This window comes from Hyperolius riggenbachi, chromosome 6, assembly GCF_040937935.1.
Source record: "Hyperolius riggenbachi isolate aHypRig1 chromosome 6, aHypRig1.pri, whole genome shotgun sequence".
Taxonomy (NCBI): domain Eukaryota; kingdom Metazoa; phylum Chordata; class Amphibia; order Anura; family Hyperoliidae; genus Hyperolius; species Hyperolius riggenbachi.
The window spans coordinates 367848096-367872246 of NC_090651.1; the positions used below are offsets into that span (position 1 = coordinate 367848096).

General features: G+C 44.7%; 1 protein-coding gene across 2 annotated transcripts; it reads right to left on the reverse strand.

Annotated features, from left to right (window-relative positions):
- Positions 1 to 249: 249 nt before the first annotated feature.
- On the reverse strand, positions 250 to 23840 carry LOC137523046 (G protein-activated inward rectifier potassium channel 3-like). 2 transcript variants are annotated; one of them, XM_068243237.1, is made up of 4 exons: positions 23798 to 23840; positions 14072 to 14318; positions 9289 to 10504; positions 250 to 2273 (listed from the first exon to the last, which is right to left on the reverse strand). In XM_068243237.1, the coding sequence occupies exons 2-4, from the start codon at positions 14309 to 14311 to the stop codon at positions 1882 to 1884; spliced, it is 1848 nt and encodes a 615-aa protein (XP_068099338.1). In that variant the 5' UTR covers positions 14312 to 14318; positions 23798 to 23840; the 3' UTR covers positions 250 to 1881. The 2 variants fall into 2 exon arrangements, with proteins under 2 accessions (XP_068099338.1, XP_068099339.1); XM_068243238.1 differs by lacking the exon at positions 23798 to 23840 and adding an exon at positions 20093 to 20133.
- Positions 23841 to 24151: the final 311 nt, after the last annotated feature.

Genomic DNA, 24151 nt, shown 5'->3' on the forward strand with positions numbered 1-24151 from the left:
TTAAACAAGGTGTGTATGAGATCTGCAGATATCATAGACTTTGAATGCATTTTGCAGGAACGGATCTTTTGCAGATACTGATCTGTTGCATGTGTACAGCATCTTTGTGTGCAGCATCTTGCAAAGATTTTTATCTGATGGGGAGTTCAGCTCCATAGAATAGACTGTGTAGAGTATGGCTCTCATACTACATGGAAGGGGGTAAAATTGGTCTGTAATCTTTCATTTTCCAAAGACTTTTATCTGACGTGTGTACCCATCCTTATTCTTTACAAAACCACTCCCTGGTAACGATCTTTACAATGATGTCAGCCGGGCTGCCTACATGCTTGCACACTATTTTGGCAGTTAAAGCGGACCCAAACCAAACATTTTTTTAATTCAAAATATTTAGTTGCACCACTCTGACACATACAAAGATAAATAAACACTCCTTCAAGCCTATGAGCATTTCAGTGCATGCTTTTCACCCTCCTCTTTCCATAACTAGGGTTATACTGGGGGCAGCCATTAGCAATTCCTCCATTTCCGGACACCTCCTACTCCACCAGTTTGCCGGATTCTGTCCCGGCAATATGAAAGGAAGGGAGGGGTTCCTCCAATAAATGTAAAATATTTTATATTTGTCATCATGCAGCTGAAAAAAGGCTGCTATTTATTATTATAATTTAGAAAATAGATTTTATTTCTGAAATCTTGTATTTTTAATTTGGGTCCACTTTAACTTGGACTCAGCAACTGTCGTTCAGTAATTGCTTTTGAAAATAAAGAACACCCTGAGGATTGATTCACCCATGAGGAGATGGATTAGTCCAAAACCTGTCAGACTTTTACTGTTTACTGTTAGCGTCAGAAACATAGGAGAAATGTAATATATAGTGCATGTTACTCTGGAACAGCTGTGCATTTTATATGTACGGTATGTATTTTAAATTTTACAATTGCTTGCAATAGTGGTCCTTTAACGACTACAAATGGTCCAGTATGTCCATGGATGCTCCTCCTACAAGACCTTAACAAAGGTATCCTCTCGATTGTTGCTTCTTCTGTAGTATGTATAGGTGAGGAGGAGTTACATCATCATTGTCTCTTTCAGCAGAGGTGTAGCTAGGGTTTTCAGCGCAAATGCAGTTTTTGCAAACCCCATGCAAAAATGGGTGTGGCCACGTATCAGAATGTGGGCGTGGTCATGATGGGTGGAGCCAAATGTACAAATGTGCCTCGTTCAAATAGCCAGTGTGCCCCCCTATAGATAGCCAAATGTGCCCCTTTCCCCCAGTCAGTTAGCCAGATGTGCCGCCTTCCCCTGTTCAGATAACCAGATGTAACTGCAGTAGACTCACCGACTCCAACATTCCAGTGATGATGTCATCTCTCCTCTGCAGCACGCCCAGCATCCTCTCCTTGGTAACAGCGGAGTCTCATGTCACACAACGCCGCTGTTACCAAGGAGAGGACACTGGGCGTGGCGCAGAGGAGAGATGACATTATCGCTGGAACGTCGGAGCTGGTGAATGCTCTGCTGTTATTGTTTCCACACTCCTCTGCAGAGAGGAAGGAAGGGAAGCGGTCAGGAAGCCGCTTCTCACGCATGTGTGGGGTGCGGCGGCCGCGCTGAGCACCCTCATAGTGATGCGCCCGGGATATCTGCCCCCCTTGTCCCCCCATAGCTACGCCTCTGTCTTTCAGTGGTAGTTGAGGAATACAGAGAATTCTTGTTGGCAGATCTTTCTGTTGGTCTCCTTGAAGCTTGAGACATAAATGCCGGCATATAATTCAGTCTACCAGCAATCTGTCCAAATCTGAAAGATCACCAGTTGTTGAAACCGGCAACCTGACTAAACCTCCCATCGTACAAACAGCTGGTTGGTGTCCATTTCATTACGATTTAAGGTTATAGTCACTGCCGTTAAAGTCCGCACTGCGTTCTTCATCGATGTTTCCGATCAGCCTTTTGCTTCGGTCAGAAAATCGTTCCCCTCGAGCCTGCTGTTCCTCCTCTTCCTCGTCTTCCCCTTTGTCTGTCATGGTGTGGCGGCGGCCTGTCCAGAAGTCTCCGCTCTCCCAGTAGAAGCTGAACTCTGAGCCCTCCAGCTCTCGTAACTCCTCCATCTCCTTGGCGGAGCAGCGGGGAAGCTGGACCTCGAAGGTCTTGTGGAAGCGCTTGTAGTCCACGCGAAAGGCCCCTTTTTCCAGCGTCATGCATGGTTCAAAGCGGTGACCCCAGATGATCTCGTGCTCCAGGTAGGAGCTCTTGGCCTGGCAGGTCATACCTGGAAGAAAGGAAATGAGCAATGAGGTAACCCTTGCTAATGAAAAGTTCACCCAAAGATTTCTGAGAGGATTGAAGCCAAAACCCCGGCACAATTGTAAGTATCCCATGTGATGTTGCAGGAAACAGCAGAGGCTGTTAGATGTGGTATTTTGATGCTGGATCTGTCCCTTGAGAACCTCTGAACTTGCCTTACTATGATGCACTGACTGTGCTTAATTTGTCCGTATGTTTAGATACCAGCATACACTTTGCACTTTGTGTTAAAGAGGAACTTCAGCCTGAACAAACATACAGTTATTAATTTACATTAGTTATGTTAATTAAAGAGACTCCGTAACAAAAATTGCATCCTGTTTTTTATCATCCTACAAGTTCCAAAAGCTATTCTAATGTGTTCTGGCTTACTGCAGCACGTTCTACTATCACCATCTCTGTAATAAATCAACTTCTTTATCTCTTGTCAGCCTGTGTCTGGAAGGCTGCCAAGTTCTTCAGTGTTGTGGTTCTGTGATGCATCTCCCCCATCCAGGACCCTCTCTGCACACTGCCTGTGTATTATTTAGATTAGAGCAGCTTCTCTCTTATCTCTTATCTTTTACAAGCTGGATAAATCCTCCTCTGAGCTGGCTGGGCTTTCACATACAGAGGAATTACATACAGGCAGAGCTGTCTGTACTCTGCAGGAAGAAACAGCCTGACACTTCAGTGGAAGATAGCTGCAGGGGGAAAGAAACACACAAATGATCTCTTGAGATTCAAAAGGAAGGCTGTATACAGCCTGCTTGTGTATGGATGTATTTTCTATGTGTGGACATACTGTACATCAATCTACTTCCTGTTTTGGTGGCCATTTTGTTTGTTTATAAACAAACTTTTTAAAACTGTTTTTAACCACTTTTAATGCGGCGAGGAGCTGCAAAATTGTGACAGAGGGTAATAGGAGATGTCCCCTAACGCACTGGTATGTTTACTTTTGTGCGATTTTAACAATACAGATTCTCTTTAAAATAAATAGGTAATATAATCCCTTACCCACCATTTTTAAAAGAACAGGTAAATGTTTGTGATTTCATGAGGGCAGCCATCTTTTTGATTGAAAGGAGGTGACAGGGAGCATGAGACACAGTTCCAACTGTCCTGTGTGCTGATCACCCCTCCTAGTTGCTAGGCAACGTGAACAACAAGTCAACAACATAGGAAATCCCATCATGCTTTGCACAGCATCGGGGAGAAAAAGCCCAGGCAGTTTTCTTTGATGGGTGGAGCTTAGCTAAAAATGCAGCTAAAAATGAGGCTTTGGTAAGAAAAACAAAGTTCTGATGCTGTGAAACTGTTAAAACATCAGGCCTTGTCAGTTCTGCCGAGTAGATTTTTAGACCGGAGGTTCACTTTAAAGGACATCTGAGGTGAAAATAAACTGATGAGATGAACAATTGTATCTATCCTCCTTCTCTTAAAAAATGTTTTTTTTAGATACTGTATCCCACAGTGTTATTTTATATTTAAATCTAATTTTTAAGTTTTTACTGTTTCATTGTCTCTGCTCAATGACACATTCATTCAGGTATGCCAGAGCTAAAATCTTTGAATTATTTACCCTTTTTATCGCTTTCCTTATCTCAGAAGCCATTAACTGACAGGAAAGTGTTTTATGGCTGTAATTCCTTATCAGTGAGGGTTATGTTATAGTCTGACCCAGTCTTGACCTGGACAGAAACTGTCACTTACGTACCTGGTGTTTAACTCTTTCAGGCAGAGAAAAAAAAAGGAACACAGCATAGTCATTCGTGTGCTTGGCACTATACAGACATATGTCTATCTCATCATGTCACATCAGTTGTCCTTTAACCACTTGAGGACCGCAGTGTTAAACCCCCCAAAGACCAGGCCATTTTTTTTTTGCTAAATTGGCAACTGCAGCTTTAAGGCCTCGCTGCATGGCCGCACAACTCAGCACACAAGTGATTTCCCCCCCCCCCCCCCGCTCCCTTTTCTCCCCACCAACAGAGCTTTCTGTTGGTGGGGTCTGATCACCCCCAGCAGTGTTTATTTTTTATAAATACTCTATTATCTCTATTATTTTTCTAATTTCCTTTTTTTTTTTTTTTTCCTTTTTTTTTTTTTAAACCGGCCCTCCCTCCCCCCCGCCAGCCAATCACTGTGATCAACTGTCATAGGCTTCAGCTTATGACAGCCGATCACCCCTGAGAATCTTAGATCGCAGCACTGTACAAACTGAAAAGACGGCCGTCTAACAGTCTCCTAGCGGCGATCGAGATGCGCAATCTCCTGCAAAACAGGCCCGCAGGAGCCTACAGCGATTGGCGTCAGGCGGTCCTGGGGCTGCCGCCACCACCGTGCCCATCGGCGTGACGCGGTCGGCAAGTAGTTAAGCCGAGAATATTGCTCCCGAAGAAGTGAACACCACTGTGAGAATAGTACACAAAACATGTTTGTCAGACCCGGCTATTTTTATAAGATATGTGATACTGATCAGATAGACGGGTACCAGAATTTAATGTGAGCCAGTTTAATCCTAGAAACTGGCCATATGGTTGTAAGACACTAGCCCATTGGTTTGTTTCCTATATAAAAGAGACAAATGATATGTATGTACTCCATTTACCCTGCTAAGCTGTAATAGGTTATATGTGCCAATGTTTGTTCTTTCAAACAAAATTTGTACCAATAAAATGGTAAAAACTTTTTAGTTGAAATGTGGATGACCTGATTGCCTACCTTTCTCTGCTAATACTTAAAATATTATCTAGTCCCCTAAAAAATCTCTAGCCCTTTTAAGATTAGCATCTTTTTGTGATGTGGGGAACTGCACTTTCTCAATATTAAAAGTTATAATAGAACCTAGTGTGATCCACTTTGGTCAAGATTACAAAAAGTTGGCTAAATGAATCAGATCTGGTATTTTGGCCCTGGATCTGTCCTTGGCCATGGGCTCTCCATTCATAACTCAGACACAGAAGACAGAATTGCCGAAGCCACCTCACGGGTCAAGCGCTAACGCCAGACCAACCCCGTTGCTGAAGCTGTAGGCAGGGCCGGATATAGACTTTTTGCTGCCTGAGGCAAAGTTGTGAGGATGTCCCACCACCGATTTGGAATGACCGCACAGCACCCGACAATTTACTCTGCTTCATTTAATATACTCACATGACATGCTGCAGCTCAATACAATATCACACTGGCTGGCTGTGAGTCTGTGACAAACAAACTGCTCACCCTCAGCCCCTCCATTCCTCCTCAGTCAGCACAGCAATCAGTGGCATAGCTAAGAAGCTGTGGGTCCCAGTGCAAGTTTTGCATTTGGGCCCCCCAAGCTTTCTACACATAGCAATTGATACGGCACACCAAAACCTGCCGGGGTCAACCACAGTGTCAGAGGAGGAAGAAGGGGATGGGGAACAGCTTATTAATGGTTACTGCTATCTAAAGCATCTATAGAAGTGATTATTACAAGCATAGGACCAATAAAGAGCTAAAACTGTGGTTGAGAGTGGGCCCCATGGAGCCCCTCTAGCCCAAGGGCCCGATGCGGTTGCTGCCTCTGCACCCACTATTGCTACGTCACTGACAGCAGTGCCACCTCCTCACCTTCTGCTGTGCAAGTCATATGAAACACTGCTGCTCTCCTGCTTCCCCCCTCCCCACTCACTGTCAGACTCCTCACACAGCACAACAAGCTGCATTTCCCCAATGATGACATACTGCCTCCCCCCTCCTCACTCACTGGCTGACTCACGCAGCACAGCAAGCTGCTGTTCCCCAATGATGACCTCTTCACCTCACTCTCCTCTCACTTCTCCTCCTACTCTGTCTGCACGCTGTAAGTGTAAACACACAGTACAAACATGCCGCCCCTGTAATCTCTGCGCCTGATGCAAATGTTTCACCTTGCTTCATGAGAGAATCGGCCCTGGCTGTAGGCATTGAAATTGGACATTGGTTAGTATAATTTTGGCTGGGTTTCAGCACTGGCTTCAACCGACACTGACGCCAGGGATTCCGCCAGTGGACCTATCCCATTGTGTATTTTGGAGCTCTTGTTTACTTTATGGGCTTGGGGTAGGTAAGCTGCTTTAAAGGAGGTTGGTAAGACATGGAGAAGATTTTATCTAGATTGGGAGGTTGGCTTATGTTAAATAAGGGTGGGGGGGGGGGGGGGGGAAAGGGTGCAGGGTAAAGCCGATATTTCAAAATATCATTTATAACAATGGGTTTTTTTTTTATAAATTCTCAATCTTTATCTCCATTAGAATAATAATTGTTTTGATTTGGACCAAAATCGATCAAAATTACTGATCGGCAGGCATTGATCTCTGGCAAATTTGAGCACAGTGATACAGTCTGCTGGGAATCGACGGGTCTACCGGCACCTTCAGTATTCACTGGGAAATCTATAACATTCACCTCATGAAAACAACACTGAGATTATGGTCTTAAGTAATGATGGTCAATGAGATGCAAATAATAATTAGTTTATGGAAATGTTATGCATATTTATGCAGCTAGAAAATGGAGCAATCAAATGCTGCAGTTATAGGTACTTAACTAACGGCGCATTCAGGAAGGGGCGTGACCTTTACATTTTGTGCAGGTAGGGATGGGTGGAGCTGCTGCATTTGATTGGTCCAGTTCCAAGCTGCATACATTTGCATAACTTTGGAATGATTAGTATTTAACTGAACATTACTAGTCTTAAGGGATCTTAAAGGGAAGATCCAAGCAAAAAAAAAAAAATGAGATTCACTTACCTGGGGCTTCTACCAGCCCCATGCAGCCATCCTGTGCCCTCGTAGTCACTCACTGCTGCTCCAGTCCCCCGCTGGCAGCTTGGCGACCTCGGAGGTCAGGGCCAAATTGCGTACATTTTTACACATTCCCGCTAGTGCAGGAACACTAACACATACATTTTTACGCGTTAGTGGTGAAACGCGTACATTTTTGTTCCTGCACTAGCTGGAATGCGTAAAAATGTATGCAATGCGACCCTGACCTCCGAGGTCAGAAAGCTGCCAGCGGGGGACTGGAGCAGCAGTGAGTGACTACGAGGGCACAGGATGGCTACATGGGGCTGGTAGAAGCCCCAGGTAAGTGAATCTCATTTATTTTTTTTGCTTGAACCTTCCCTTTAACAGCTCATGGTTTCAAATAGCTGAAAAGATTGTCATGTTTAAGAAGTTAACACCCCCCCCCCCCCCCTTTCCATTGCCATTATCCAGGGCTGGGTGAAGTTCATCAAATGTGACTTGTCTTATCTGTTTGAAGCACAGTGAATTCTGAATGGGTTTGTTTGATCTCAACTTCTGGGCAATTAAGGCTAATTAGAAGAGTCCTTATCTGCCTTCCATTTTTCTGTGGCCTGTGGACACTTTGCTGACAGAGGAAGTAGAAGAATAAAGCCTGTAATTAACTCTTAAATGTTAAAAGATGAGATAAAATGAAAGTTTATTTAAAGTGGGCCACATTGTTAGGATGCATTTTTAATGTGCTTTTGAGATGCCCTCGGTGCTAGAAATGGTGCTCGGTTCACTTTAAAATGTACCTAAACTCAGGAAGAGGCTGATTACCCCTCAAGAATGTAGTCCCACAAATGTGTTTGTTTCAACAACAGCAATTCTATTCAGCAATTCCAGAAAGCAGGACTTTGCTGCGTCCCACTAGTGTAAACAAACCTATCGGGGGACCTACAGAGGCAGAGATAGCCAAATCGTCTCTTCAGCACCTTTCAGATATCACTCAGGAACATCAGCTCTCTCTGTGTAAAGCCTGGTACACACCATTTCCTATCCAGAGCAGAATCATCCACAAGGTAACACAGGCAGGTGCTTGGGGCCTAGTGGGGGTCAGGGGGCACAGTTGCTACTTTCGCCGGCCCTCTACCATCTCAGATTACCCAAAAGACCACAAGGAGGAGCCAAAGATACTACCTCGGTCCCATTTCATCTTATTACAGCTACGCTCATTTCTGATCTAGAAAATATACAGCCTACTGACTGCCAGCAACCGATCCCAGCTCAACATCAATCTCTTTCTCGTTTCATATCAGACATGCTGGAATGTATTGATCAAAATACTTGCTATCGTTCCATGTGTACCCTCGGCAAAAAGTTTTCAGGTAAAAGTGTGTAATTTTGGTATGTAGAAATGCGATGTAGAAGAAGAGTTTCTGTTTGCTTTAAGTCTGGAAAGGGGAGCCGCATCCTTTACAAGTTAAAGGACAAATGAAGTGAGAAGAATATGGAGGCCGCCATATTTACTTCTTTAAAGGATACCCGAGGTGACATGTGACATGAGGAGATAGACATGGGTATGTACAGTGCCTAGCACACAAATAACTATGCTGTGTTCCTTTTTTTCTTTCTCTGCCTGAAAGAGTTAAATATCAGGTATGTAAGTGACTGACTCAGTCCTGACTCAGACAAGAAGTGGCTACATACCTGATATCTAACTCTTTCAGGCAGAGAAAGAAAAACAAAGGAACACAGCATAGTTATTTGTGTGCTAGGCACTGTACATACACGTCTATCTCAACATGTCACATGTTACTTCGGGTATCCTTTAAGCAATACCAGTTGCCTGGCAACCCTGCTGATCTATTTGTTGCTGTAGTGTCTGAATCACACCAGAAACAAGCATGCGGCTAATCTTGTCAGATGTGACAATAAGAAACATCTGACCTGCTTCATGCTTGTTCAGGGGCTGTGGATAAAAGTATTAGAGGCAGAGGATCAGCAGGACAGCCAGGAAACTGGTATTGCTAAAAAGGAAATAAATATGTCAGCCTCCATAGCCCTCTCACTTCAGTTGCCCTTTCAAAAACTGACTTTCTTAAAAAAAAAAGTTTTTCTTACGATTTGTACAATTTTTAGGATTTTTAATCATTTATTTTGGATGCTTAGAAAAATACCACTGGCATAAGTTTTGTGAATTTCCTACCAATAATGTGACCATTTTTATGTGATCCAGCCCAGCCTCTCCTGAACAGTTATACTTGCCTGTGGCTTCTACGATTCCTTCCAGTATGACAATGATCTCAAACTGTTCCCGTGCAAGTTCCTGGGGCCCCATCTCGTAAAAAGGACTGTTGTCATCAATTACGTGGCAGATAACTTGTGGCTCCACAAGGAACAAGCGATCCTCCCCCGTTTCATAGCCCAGGTTGATCTCCGACTGTTCAAGAGGAAGGAATTCCCCTTCGTATGTTTGTCGTGACTTAATGAGCTTTGCCCGGATTTTGGCATCCACCATGTGGCTGTCTCTCAGGTCCCCGATCCGGAACATCAGGCAGAGTCTTTCGTCACGAGGGCACACCACGCAGTTCTGGCTGAACATCAGGGTCTGAGCTCTCTTCTTGGGCCGCGAAATCTTGACAAACATGCAGCCCACCATCAGGGCATCAATCATGGAACCTACGATGGACTGGGCCATGATCAGATAGACTCCTTCTGGGCAATCTGATGTCACCATGCGGCTACCATAGCCGATGGTGCGTTGGGTCTCAACAGAGAAAAGAAGGGCTGATGTGAAACTGTCAACGTTCCGAAAACATGGGCTCCACTCATCGTTTTCCATGTGGAAGAGGTCTTGACGCCAAAATGCATCAAGGTAGTAGATGGTGGCAAATAAGAACCATGTTACGATGTAGCACATCATAAACACAAAGAGGAACCAGCGATACTTCAGGTCAACAATAGTAGTGAAAATATCTGACAAGAAGCGTCCCTTCTCCTCAATACGTCCCAGGTTGACTTGACACTTGCCATCCTTGGCGACATATCTTTGCCGTTCTCTCTGTGTAGAGGTCTTGCCTTGTCGAAGGTCAGCTTCCATCAGTTTGCATCGTTGCTTGGGGGTCCTATCAGGCCCTGGGGCAGGGGCAGAAAATAATCCACGAGGTGGCATGTTAATGTAACGAGGTCCACGAGTGATGTCGGGCACGCTTACAGCATGTCGAGGGAAATATTTCCCGTTGGCCATACTGCCATCCTTCAGAGAAGAACGCCGGTACCTGGGCAGGTCAGAGGAGATGCAGACACTGGGGCGGGGCCGGATGGGATAGGCATAGCCAATGTCGGTGGCGCTCATGTGACGTTTGTAGACACTCCGGGGCATGATGTCAGGAAGTGGGAGCAGAGGATGAGTGGGTGGTGGAGTTGGATGAGAGGATGGTTTTGTCTCTGATGTATATGTTGGCACGACCACACATTCTGGCTGGGGAAAGAGGAACAGAAGAGGAGTTTTTATGTTAGAAAATTAACCACTTCAGCGCTCCTCCCATTCATTCGCCAATAACTTGACCACTGGCGTAGCTAAGAAGCCGTGGGCCCCAGTGCAAGTTTAGCAATGGGGCCCCCCAAGCATGCTATAGATACGACACACCAAAACCAATCAAGGACAACCACAGTGTCAGAGGGGATGAGGAACTGTGTGTTAATGATTAGTACTATTCAAATAATCTATAGCAGTGAATATTATCAGCACAGGACCAAGAAAGAGCTAATACTGTGGTTGAGGGAGGGCCTCTCTGGCCCAAGGGCCCCGATGCGGTCGCTAACTCTGCACCCCCTATTGCTAAGCCACTGAACTTGACTATGACTACTTATCCCTTCAAAAGGATCTATATCTATTTTTTTTCTCGCCACTAATTAGGCTTTCCTTGGGTGGTACATTGTGCTAACAATTATTTTTTTCTAAATGCATTTTAATGGGAATTATAAGAAAAATGTTTCTATAATTTCTCAGGTTTCGGCCATTATATATAAAAAACCTACATATTTTATTTGCCCATTTGTCCCGGTTATTACACCATTTAAATTATGTCACTATCACAATGTATGGCGCCAATATTTTATTTGGAAAGAAAGGTGCATTTTTTTCAGTTTTGCGTCCCCATACTTTAAAAAATAATAATAATAGTAATATACCCTCTTGACATACATATTAAAAATGTTCAGTCCCTAAAGTAACTATTTATCTTCTTTTTTTTATTATTATTGTAATTTTTTTTCTTCATGCAAAAGTTTTATTTGGGTATTGGGTGTGGGAAGCAAGTACCGTAGTTAATTATAAATTATGTGCAGGTCTGTTTATTAACATAAATGTATGTAAGTGTAATTTTACTATTTGGCCACCATATGTCCTCAGTCATTAGCTTTCTGTGCGTGCTTTTAGTACGTGAAACAGGAAGCAATGTCTGTAAGGGCTGGTGCACTACAAGACCTTTTTAAATGCTAGAGATTTTAAAAGCACTTGCTAACGCAATGCTATGGGGGATTTTTACAATCGCTCTAGTAAGAACACACACATAAGATAACATGAGCAAGAGCTTGCAAAATCACAAAGTGCTCAGAAAAGCTCTTCTGGTGTGCACCAGCCCTAAGTGTTTACAAATGAACGCAGGCATCTCATTGATGCACCGATCATTGACACAGGGACCTAGATCAATAAAATTCATTGATCTCCGGGTTAACGGGCGGCAGCGAGAACAAGCGTAGGAGCATGCGCACGAGCGAGCAGGAGCACACACAGCGGTGATCGCAGTGGAGCACGTATATCTACGCCCCTGAGGTTTAGATGAAGTTTTTAGGGGCGTAGATATACTATATTGGAAACATTAAGTGGTTAAATTGGACCCAAATTAAAAATACAAGATTTCAGAAATAAAATCTATTTTCTAAATTCTAATAATAAATAGCAGCCTTTTTTCAGCTGCATGATGACAAATAAAATATTTTACATTTATTGGAGGAACTCCTCCCTTCCTTTCATATTGCCGGGACAGGATCCGGCAGACTGGTGGAGTAGGTGGTGTCCAGTAAAGGAGGAATTGCTAATGGCTGCCCCCAGTATAACCCTAGTTATGAAAAGAGAAGGGTGAAAAGCATGCACTGAAATGCTCATAGGCTTGAAGGAGTGTTTATTTATCTTTGTATGTATGTATGAGTGGTGCAACTAAATATTTTGAATTAAAAAAATGTTTTGTTTGGGTCCGCTTTAAACTGTTTTCCAACTAGAAAGGAAACATTTAGAACAAATATGGGGAAGAGATTAAAGCTCTCATTCACCCTCCCTGAATTCTCATTAGTAGTAAAGAAAAACAAAATAAATATGGGACTGTGCTATTACTCAAATGATTTATATTTTATGTTTTTTGGTGGTCCAGAAAAAAATCCCTTTGGAAAAGTTAGTCATGTGACCCAGAGTTGATCACCTGACTCCACCCACCTCTTACCTTTGCTGAACTGTAGTCCAAACGTTCCCTCTGCTCCAACAGCTTAGCTGACCATAAGGACTTCTAGGAACAAACTACTGTTTAAACAAAAGTGCCTGAAAGGGATGATGGATGTACTTCTTAGATGTATTTCTCTTTGTAATGGAGGATTGTTCTTATATCCCTTATTGCAGGTAAGACTATGGCAAACACGCCAGAGAACATCCTTGTGCAAGCTACATTGATTGTAAGTAGAGAATGACTTACTTTCCTCACTGTAGAGCTTTTCCTAATGAACTGGATATAACATTAACAGGCAATGGCAGCTCCAGGACTATTGCACTGGGATCTGGGTGGGGTTTGAGAGTGATACTGATGACATTGCTTTGTGATAAACATAGTAGGACCTGCAAATAATTGGGATTTGCCTGAATGTACTACTCTGGATTTATAGCCGCACCTCCTTAGTAGAGACAGACAGTCGTGATAGGCTATGAGGCAGCTGGGAGGTGTGGCCTCTGCTAGGGCAAATGTAATAAAGAAGAAATTTAAAAAAAAAAGTGCTAAAATAAATTGTCCGGGAGCACCTGTCAGCCTGTAAATAACAATTTCCCAATTTAAATGTTCCGTCCTTGATGTCTGCCAGTGTTGCCAACCGTCAGTAAATTTACTGACAGTCAGTAAAAAAGTCAACAAATCTGGGCTGTCAGTAAAGTCCATGAAAAAATGTGTGGTGTCAGTAAAAAAAACCCTCTTTCTTAGAAGGTCACAGAAGATCACAGCACTTACTGCTTATCAGTTCTCGTACCACTCTGAAATGTACACTGCTCTAGCTAAAGGTGGCCATACATCTGTAGACTTGGCGGCCGATCAACCATCAGATAAGACAATTATTATTGATATTATAAAAATCGGTACCACCAAGAGCATGCCTAGTTGACAATGAAACCAATTTTGGTCCGAAATCGGTTGCATGTATCGATCGCATGTAACAATTGGACATGCTGGAAAATCTCAGGTTGGCATGCTCAATCAGTGGTAAGGGCTGCGGTAATCGAGAACAAATTTGAAGGAAACCCCCGGCCGAATCCCCCAAATGTAAATGTATCAAAGTCCCCCCCCCCTCCAGACGCCGTGCATTAATACTTCACCTGTCCGGTGTCCGCCACTGCACTCTCCTTCCTCATTCGCGCCCCATGTGGTTGCCGGTGTATTGCACGTAAGGGTGCATGTGTGATATCTTTCATTGAATTTCAGTATTATTAGAGGTCAGTAAAAAAAAGTGTTCTGTCAGTAAATTTTTTGTGCTTTGTCAGTAAAAATGTATTTCCGAGGTTGGCAACACTGATGTCTGCACATTGTATTTTTGCTGTACAGTAGATGTTTTTAGATAACATTACTCATTGACTCTGTGTCTAAAATTGGCATGTGTGTATTTTTCTTCTTTGTTTTAAAAGTCTGTGCCTGATCTGGGAGCTTATTGGTGCTGCATAATCAGACATGTATACAATCTAGCTCTGAATGGATGTTTGATTCCGGGGAAGAGGTAAAGAAGTCTCCCGACTCACCTTCTGTGGGAAGCTGCGATAGCGGCTGGTGTCTGTAGGGGGGCGGGGCAGGTAGGCCAGGACTTGCCGAGGTTTGATTGGCTGGGACACTCCAGGACATCGGCCGTTGGGTTCATGACCTCCACCTTTATCTGGTTTGGGGCCTTCAGTCTGTGGGGCAGAGCCAGGCATGCTGATGGTGACAGCCGACATGGCGAGCGGAGGGGGGTGAACGCCACACTGGTATTCCGTCTGTGTCATCAGGTCTCTGTCAAAAAAATATCATCATTTATTATCCATTATTTACCCAATTAGCAGCTTCAATAGAGTTATCTAGTTTGAAATAAGTGCTCTGCTTTTGACTTTAAATGGCATAACTTGTATTGTAATTATCTTGGAATGCTTTCCTCTCTCTCTATTTATTGTCTCACACTGCCCCCTAGTGATAAGTGGCCATAGATACACATTACAGCAGTACTAATTAGAAGCTAGGAAATGTAACAAGGAAGAAATAAAACATGTGTTAAAATAAAATTAATCGTGCGACCCTTTTATCTAAGAAGACCAAAGAGACTCTGAGTGATAACACTACAAGATTAATTACCCGGTTTAATGACCAAAACAAGGAAGTTGAAGGAGTCCTCCGCCGACACTGGCACGTGCTTACTAAGGATAGGACTTTAAGGGAGTTTGTGCCCCCTGCCCCCCAGGTTACCTATAAGCGCAGCAAAACTCTACGCAACATTGTTACATCTAGTCATTTTTGGGGTCCAAGTGGCCCCCAGAAACACTGTGCAGTTACAGGAACGTACAGTTGTGGGGGTTGTAGTTACTGCCGTTACCTTCAAATCGGCAAGTTTGTGATGTTACCCAATGGTCGCAATTGGAAATTGCAGCACTTTGTTAATTGCAACACCATTGGTGTTGTATACCTGTTATACTGCAAATGTGGAAGTTTTTATGTTGGAAAAACCAAGAGGGCCTTCAAGGAAAGGATTAAAAACCATGTGGGTGACATCACAAACTGTAACTTTAAATCGCCCATTTCTAGACACGTACATTTGGAACACAGAGGGGACCCAAGCTTCGTTAGGTTTGTAGGTTTAGACAGAATTCATGTACACCCCAGGGGGGGTGATATAGATAGAGCACTTTTACAGCTTGAGTCTAGATGGATTTTCAACTTGAATGCCACCGAACCCAGGGGTCTGAATGACAGCATCAACTATCGGGTTTTTCTGCCAAAATAGTGCCATCACTCATAACGCATGTCCTAATACTCATCCACCCTCATCCACCCATCCACCCCCCCCCCCCCCCTTCCTTCCTTCCCTTCCTCCTCCCCCGGTTTCCCTCCTTCTTCCCCTCCCCTCCCCCTTTCCCTCCTAGCCCCCTACCCTCCTCCCTTCCTCTCCTTGTTTCCTCCTTTTCCCCCCCTCTCCCCCCCCCCCCCCCTTTCCCGCCTCCCTTCTTCCCCTTTCCCCCACCCCGTTTAGGGGCTAAGCTCTCGTTATGCCATCTGGGGGGTCCTTATTGTGACCCCCCAATTCCCTGCCTGCCGTGCTTTGTCTGCCCGCTGTATCTGCCCCCTTTCCAACTTGTTTGGATTTGTGGCAGAGTTTATTGTTTGGCCTATTTTTATCTGGGGGGTGGTTTTGCCTATGAGTAAAGATTTCCCTGCCAGCAATTATGTATTTATGTAAGCTGGGTCCTCCCCCCTTCCCTTCTTTCCTCTCTTTTTTCTGTTTTTTCTGTTTGTCTATATACTTCTGTATTATAGGTATATTTCACTTGTGGAGGGTGTTATTGCTCCTGTCTGTGAATGGGGCCTTGATTGGCTTACGTCTGCAGACATGGACCTTTATGCCGTTTAGGCTTTTTTTGCAATTTACCTGGTCTCCGCTGCCTGCATTGATATGGGGGTGGGGGAATAGGTATGTTGGTTACAGTTATTTGTAGTACATATGTTTACATTGGAGTAACTGTGGTTGCCCCGCCCCGCTCCGCCTTGGCCTCGCTGCCCCCCGTCTCCGCTGAAGGGCGCTGGTCTTCTTCTCTACCTCCCGATGGATGCTTTCAGGGCTCTTCCGGTTGTGTGGAGATGGAGCGCATCTGCGCTCCGGAGGTCTGGCGCTCACACGCCCACGTGACTGCTTGGTGGGCGTGTAGCGGTGACGTGGGGGCGGCGGGACGCTGGGCGGGCGGCGCGGTGGGACCCACTGATGTATTTATAGACGCTGTAATGGCGTCTAGCTGACATCCACGCTGCCTGCCTTTGAAAAAGCCGCTAGTTGCGGCGAAACATGTCAGGCTCTCCTGGCAGCCCGTTCGCTCCTCCACACCCTTCAGCCCAGCAACCTTAGGAGCTTTTCCATCAGATCCGGACATCCTGGCATGGGACTGGTAACTATTGGGCACGCATGACATCTTCCAATTGTTTCCTCTACTGTTACATCTGCTGAGAATATTGTTGATCTCTCTCTGGAAGGACACACTCTGCTATGATTTGTGCTCAATCCATTATGATGCTGCCATGCATGATTTAAACATCAAGATTATGTGGGCAGATGCTTCTATGCCCTGCGATTGAGGGATATGGACTTTAATGCATGCTTTGGTTATAAGTGGTGCCAATCATCCATGCCTACATGTGCCTTACTACCCTGCGACTGAGGGATATGAACTTTAGTGCACATTGACTGCATATATTGTGTCCGCTACTACTAACAAATTACTCATGTTTCTTGTTCAGAGGACCTGTGAACTATGAGCTTAGTCACTGGCGCTTGCTGCTTTTCGCTTCCTGCACATCTACATGTATCAACCTACATTGCCTGTCACAGTAGTGAACCAATCATGCTAAAAGGGGCTCCATAGCCAGGATTTTTGTGATGAACATTTTTTTGATCCGGAACTGGACTTTCTGTACTAACAGCTCTATTTGGGTTGGGGGACTGCAGCCCCCTGAGGTTGAATTGTGTTGAGGAGGATTTTTATCTTATGTGTTTGTTTGTAATTTAGGGGGATTTATATGTAGTGTTTTTTATATGTCATTTATTTAATAAAGCAAGTGTATACTCTTTTTCATGCACCAGAGAGCCAATCCTCAATGTTTTTTTGTTTCTCTGTGTTAAAATAAACTGTCCTGGCTCACTTGCAAGCCTCTAAATGAATTGGCTGCTAAAGTATTAAACAGTGCCAAAATAACACACAGAGCTGTGCAATAAAGGCTAAGGGCTCTTTCTAGCGAACGGCGCATTGGCACATTAAGTGCGTTAGAATTTTGTTCATTGGAATGCTGGATCTTACAATCATATCTGAAGGGAGAAAGTGCCCTAATTGACACATTTATGGAAGCAATCAATAATTATCTTCCGATTAGTTCCCCTAAATCTGATTGGATGATTGCATCTGAGGAAAATATTGTACCATTAATAAGCACCTTAAAGGGCAACTGTAGCGACAGGGATATGGAGGCTGCCATATTTATTTCCTTTTAAGCAATACCAGTTGCCTGGCTACTCTGCTGATTCTCTGCTTCTAATACTTTTAGCCATAGCCCCTGAACAAGCATGCAGCAGATCAGGTGTTTCAGACTTTAAAGTCAGATCTGACAAGACTAGCTGCATGCTTGTTTCTGGTGTTATTCAGATACTACTGCAGTCAATTAGATCAACAGGGCTGCCAGGCAACTGGTATTGCTTAAAAGGAAATACAAATGGCAGCCTCCATATACTTCTCACTACAGTTGTCCTAAGACACTGGGGAACATATTATAAAGAAACCAGCCCCATTAGTTACTACAAGGAAGAAGAGTGCAAGCACTTGGACACTCAGGGGACAGCGGACAGGTAAAGTATTAATGCACAGGTACAGGGGTGGGGAGTACATCTAACATATGGCGGATGCAGTCAGGGGTATCCTTTGCGTCCGCAATTATCGCACATTGTTACCGCCGGACACATGATGAAGTACGTTGGCCTGAAATTTTGCAGCATGTCTGATTGATACATGTGACCAATTTCACACTGAATGGAATCGTCAATCGGCGCTTTGCTGTTGAGAAATGTATGGCCATCTGTCCTTCCTGTTTACTAGACATTACCGTCTCTACCCAATGGGACAATTCCTGTATGTCAGTCCTATATCGCCCCCACAAATGTGAGCACTTCCACATTAACATGTTTAAATATCACAATTTTTGTATTTCCGGAACTGAAAAATGTGTCATTAATTCATACAGGACATGACGATTTTAATACAGTGTTTCCCAAACTTTGGAACCACTAGAATTATATATCATCACAAAAAGCCTACTCCCTTTGCTTTCTGGTTGTCCCTGTTTCATGAGAAGGCAGGGGCATAACAATAGACCCTGCAAGGGGTGGGGGCAGAAGTCTCAGGGGCCCCGTGGGGAGAGAAGTTTATTTTCCCTGTCCTGAGAGACTGACAACTAAGGGCACTGAGAAAAATCTTTCTGCTCTCTGCACAATTGTTCTAATGACTGCATCTGCTCAACCACTGATAACGAATCATTGTAGACAGTCCCTATTCAGTATGCAGCAGGGTACAGCACTTAGACCCCAAGCTCTCTACCCCTCCCCAAGTGCTGTGTACTGTAGTGATGCTGGAGAAGTCTGCAGAGCCAGTTCTGCTCCATCAGAGATGGACAGAGTGAGTGTAATAGGCAGCGGCTGGGAGCACACTCGTCTGGATGGTGTAATGGTTAAGGGCTCTGCCTCTGACACAAATCTCAGCTCTGCCTGTTCAGTAAGCCAGCACCTATTCAGTAGGAGACCTTTGGCAAGTCTCCCTAACACTGCTACTGCCAATAGAGCATGCCCTAGTGGCTGCAGCTCTGGTCCTTTGAGTCTGCCAGGAGAAAAGTGTGATATAAATGTTATTTGTCTTGTAGTATCTGTGGAGGGATTAAACAGACTTTTGTTTATATATTTTTCATTGTCTCCGTAACTGAGGTGTGTGTACTTTGCCTAAATATTTTTTTTTTTTTTGGGGGGGGGGGGGGGGGGTTTGCTAACAGATGCCTCCTTTGCTTATTTTTAAAAAGTTGTGAGAAGTGCTGTTCTACAGAAATGTCCTGAGACTTCACTGTTCCACCTAAAGTGAAGATCATGAGACCAGGGGCGTAACTAGAAATCACAAACACTGGTTCACAGGACAGTTGGGGCCCCCGGACTCTCACACAGGCCGGGACCCCCCAACCACCATGCGATACCAAGAGGGAGGTGAAGGCGAGCCCCGGAACTCTCACCACCAGGGGAATCACCCATATTGCCTCTAAACTGAACGCTGACTGCAAAACACAGGAAAAGCAAATGCACACTCCCCGCTCTAGCAATTTCCTACCTGTATTTGGTCAGCAGGCGCCAGTCAGCCAATCAGGTGTACAGTTATGCACCCTTTGCCTGCCGTACCAAATCTAGCAGGTATTGCATAAATTAGGCAGCATTCAGGTCAGACGTAATCGGTCAGACGTAATCGTAGATTGCATCGGTTACAGGGACGCCCCATGCAGGCACTGCTCCCACACGGTCCCCTCCCTAACCACTCACCTATCAACCGCGTAAGTTACGTAACTAGAAATCACTGGGGCCCTCTGTGAAACTTTGGTTGGGCCCCTCAGCTGGACGGGGAGCGCTGATGGTAGCCCGAGGTGAGGGAGGGGGAGAGTTGGGGCCCCCCTCCCGCTGCTGTTTCCCCTTCCTGCACTGCACCTCCTTCTGCCCCTAAAAATGGCCCAGAGCCAGCCCCTCCCCCTTCAGGCTTCTCCCCCTAAGGGCCCCCCTGCAGCTGCATCCCTTGCAGGGGGGCCCGGGATGAGACCCACCACCTGGTAAACTGCTCTCCACTAACTACTACTATTTGTTTTCCAGTGGTTTCTGTATTACCCACCAATGTACTGTGGTGGTACATACATAAAAGACAACGGGCCTGATCCAATTCACGTTTTCTCTTAGGTGATATTTTCACAATAATATGTCTTATAAAGCCAGTATAAATAAAAACAAAACAAACACTTACCTAAGGAGAGGGAAAGCTGTGGGCCCGGTAGAGCCTTCCCGTTCCTCTCATGGTCCCCTCGTAACAGCACCATTACAATCTGCTGCTGCTGGAGGATTCAGGAGCCTGTGTGCACCTGAAGACTGGTGGCTCCGCCCTGCACCAGTGTCAGCGCGCTGGCACAGGCACAGAATGGAGCCGCCCATCTGTTGGGAGCATTCAGGCTCAGGAAGCCTCCCGCAGCAGCACAGAGCAGTATTCGTTCCCATTGGCTGGATACTGTTACTGGGGGTGACAGCGCTGGAATGAGGACACTGACAGAGGACCAGGAAGGTTCTATAGCAGTGGGCCTCAAACTAAGGCCCACGGGCCGGAAGCAGCCCCCTGAGGCTTTTTCACCGCCCCCCCCCCACTTTTAAAATCCATTAGTTATAGATGCGGTCCACTGCATCTTTAAATATCTGCGATCCACGTATAAAATAGCAGTGCTGGCATCACCCATCCACATGGGTTCAATTGCATTGCAGGTTGTCACCTGGGTATGCGTCACTGTCTGTAGCTAAGATGTTCTTTGGCCACCACATGAATGGCGGCTTCTCCTCCAGAGGAGTTCTCCTATGTGTTGCAGGACATCCTATCTGCACATGCTGTGGTGGAGGGCATACTATCTGCACATGCTGTGGTGCAGGGCATACTATCTGCACATGCTGTGGTGCAGGGCATACTATCTGCACATGCTGTGTTGGGGGGGGCATACTGTTGGATTAGTTTAAATGGGAGACATAAGGGCTGCACATGTTAACAGGTAATAGTTTACACTACCTAGGCTCGATGTAATGTTTTCTCCATTTTATGTATACTCCGGGCCCCCAGCAGTCTGAAGTATGTGGACCTGGCCCTTGACCGAAAAAGTTTGGGGACCCCTGCTCTATAAGATCCAGAGCCTCTCCTTAGGTGAGTATCTGTTTTTTTGTTTTTCGGTTTACATTCACTTTGTCACTGGCAAGTAAGAACATACTCTGAATACCTCTGACAACACTTTTGCCTACCTGTTGCTACTTTTTCAACTGAAAAGGGCTGAAAAGTTATTTTAACCAGTGATAAAACATTATCTCCTAGGAGAAAACTTGAAGAAGAAAAACTGAATTGGTTCGGGCCTAATGGGCTCAATTCACAAAGCATGCGGCAAATCCGAAAACTGCTGATTTTACCAAACATTTTGTCAAATGCCAATTTGCTACGGCTGTTACAGCATGGAAAACTGAAATTAAGGTGGTAAATTTACTGACTTGTGAGGTAAATGGCAGACTTGTGAGGTAAAATAAATCATAAAATGTCAATTCACAAAGGATAACACATGATAAAACAAGTGAGATGTTCGGTATTTTATCTCCAGCCTGGAGCTGTCAGTTAGGGCCCTTTTCCACCAGCGCGTTTGCGCTGGCTGAATCGCAAAGTCGCAAACCGCTAGCAATTTTACAATCGCTACGGTTTGCTTTTTAACATAGGAATCGCGGTAGGTCATTTCCACTACCGCGATTCGTTTTTTACCCGAACGCGAGGCGGAGCGATATTTGCCGCGATTTTGCTATGCAGTGCATAGCATAGCAAAATCGCGGCCGCAAAACGTCGGGGAATCGCCGGTTGTGCGGTTCAGCGTGAACGCTAGCGACTGCAGGTGGAAAAGGGCCCTAAAGGTGCCCATAGACCTGACTATTATGGGAAGATTCAACAAAGAGACAAATTTATCTCTAATCGAATCTGATTAGAGATAAATTTGTCTCTTGTCGAAGCTGCCCTGCCCATACACTACAGGCCGATTCCTGTCTGATTTCAGCATGAAATCTTCAGGAAATCGGGTGAGCCACCACGTCCGCTCCGCCGTTGCCCCCCCCCGTGTATAAATGTGCCCCCCCCCCCCCCGTGTGTACATTTATACATTACCTGTCCTGTAGCAGCCCCCGCAGGTGTCCATCTATTTCGCCGGGTTCTAAGAGGCGCATACATGCGATTGGCGCATAGCGTCTGACGTCAGCGTGTATGCGGAGCCCGGCGAGATGGACGGACACCACGTGGAGGCTGACAGGTAATGTATAAATGTACACACGGAAGGGCACATTTATGTATTGCGGTGGGGGTTTAGTCGTTTGTTCCAAAACTGTCCAATACAATTATAACAGTCGAATAGGATGGTCGATCGGCCACCAAGTCGCCTGATGTGTGGCCACCTTAAGATAACAAGCAGCCATTTGTGAGCTTACATCAGGGTGGTAAGGAGAGAGAAGCGGAAACAGAGGGTAGATGAACGTGGAAAGTTAATTTAGCTATTAAGGAAAGTAAGAAAGTTAATGAAACCATTGTTTCCCTAATTTCACGTGATGTAAAGCAAAAAAAAAAAAATACTCAAAATAATTTTGATAGTACTTATTCCCCTACTTCTTGGTACTTTTTCCATTGCAAAGTGCTAAAAACTTATTTTAAACTGAAGATGAAAAATTATCTCTTAGGAGAAAACTTAGGAGAAAAAATTAATCACATATGGGCCATGATATTTTTACCAAACCGGTCTAGTGAATTGCGCCCCATGACATATCTGCTGGACTTAAAGTGGATCCGAGATGAAAAACTAACTATAACAAGTAACTTGTCTATATATCTTATCTAAAGTTTAGATGGTTTACACAGCAAATCTGTCTGCATACTGCTTTAATAAAATATGATTATTTCTTCCTGTGATGCAATGACAGCAGCCATGTTGTTTGTAAACATTACACAGAGGCAGGTTTATCTGTATCTTGAGCAAAACAACCTAATCCCTCCTCCTCCCCCTCCTCCCCTCTGCCTCTGAACTCTCTGGCTAGTAATACCTCCCCCTCCTTCTGCCCAGACTGAGCTCCCATGAGCCCTTGCTATTGTCTGAAAATGCCTTGGCTCTCTGAAAACCTGTGGGCGTGGCTTGTTTAGTTTATAGGGAATTAGAGTATTAAAACAAAAACAAAAAAGTATTTGGCTTGAGGAATGCCCTATAAACAATAGGAAACGAACACAAGTATGCAATGAGTAAACGTTCATCTCGGATCCACTTTAACAGTTGAAACTCGAAAAATTTGAATATTGTGCAAAAGTCCATTTCAGTAATTCAACTTACAAGGTGAAACTGATACAGGAAATAGACTAATTACAAGCAAAGCGAGATATTTCCAGCCTTTATTTGTTAGAATGTTGAGGATTATGGCTTACAGCTTATGAGAACCTCAAAATCTAAATATCAGCCCATTAGACTATTGTGAGAATGTTCAATATTCTCGGCTCAAAGTGTCAGACTCTAATCAGCTAATTCATCCAAAACAACTGCAAAGGGGTTCCTATTCAATAGATTAGATTCAACTTTTAAGTTGAACAAAGAAATAAATGGACTTTTGCACAATATTATAATTTTTCAAGCTTCATTTGTAGAAGCATGACATTACTCTTAAAAGGTATTACTTTTACAAAACTGTTTTTTTTCCTACCTACTTGACCTGTAGAAGAACAGTCCCAGAAATTGGCCTGAAATAGTCTCTTCGAGGTTAACCTAAACTGAATGTTGACGCACTATTGTGAGACTCCAGTTGGACCGAATTGCTTGTACTTGTTCCTGGCAGACCCCCGTACCCCCCCTCTGCCTGTGTGCGCAGAATTGAGCTCTGTGTATTGTATCTGGGGGAAATATGGGGATTTCCTTACCTGTTTGTGTCCTCGGTGGCTCCTCTGTCCGTCTGCCCCAGATCTCCGTGTCAAATCCTAATTATCTTAAACCTGATTAAGAGCAGCTACGTTAAGCAGCTTGCAGGGCGTGTGTGATCAGGCTGCCCCACCACAGCCTGGCCACTCACTGACTTCACAAGAGATGCAGAGTATCGCCAATGCAGGAGACTGGGGGAGCCAACGCAGCGGTCAGCATTCAGCTTTGGCAGGAAGGATATCCAGGAAAAGCTGCTACGGTGTACAGCAATCTTCCTCAGCACTGCAGAACTGGCCTCTCTACAGAAGAGGTCTACCATGTACCCAGGGAAGTAACTTCAGTGGAGCAGCCTCTGC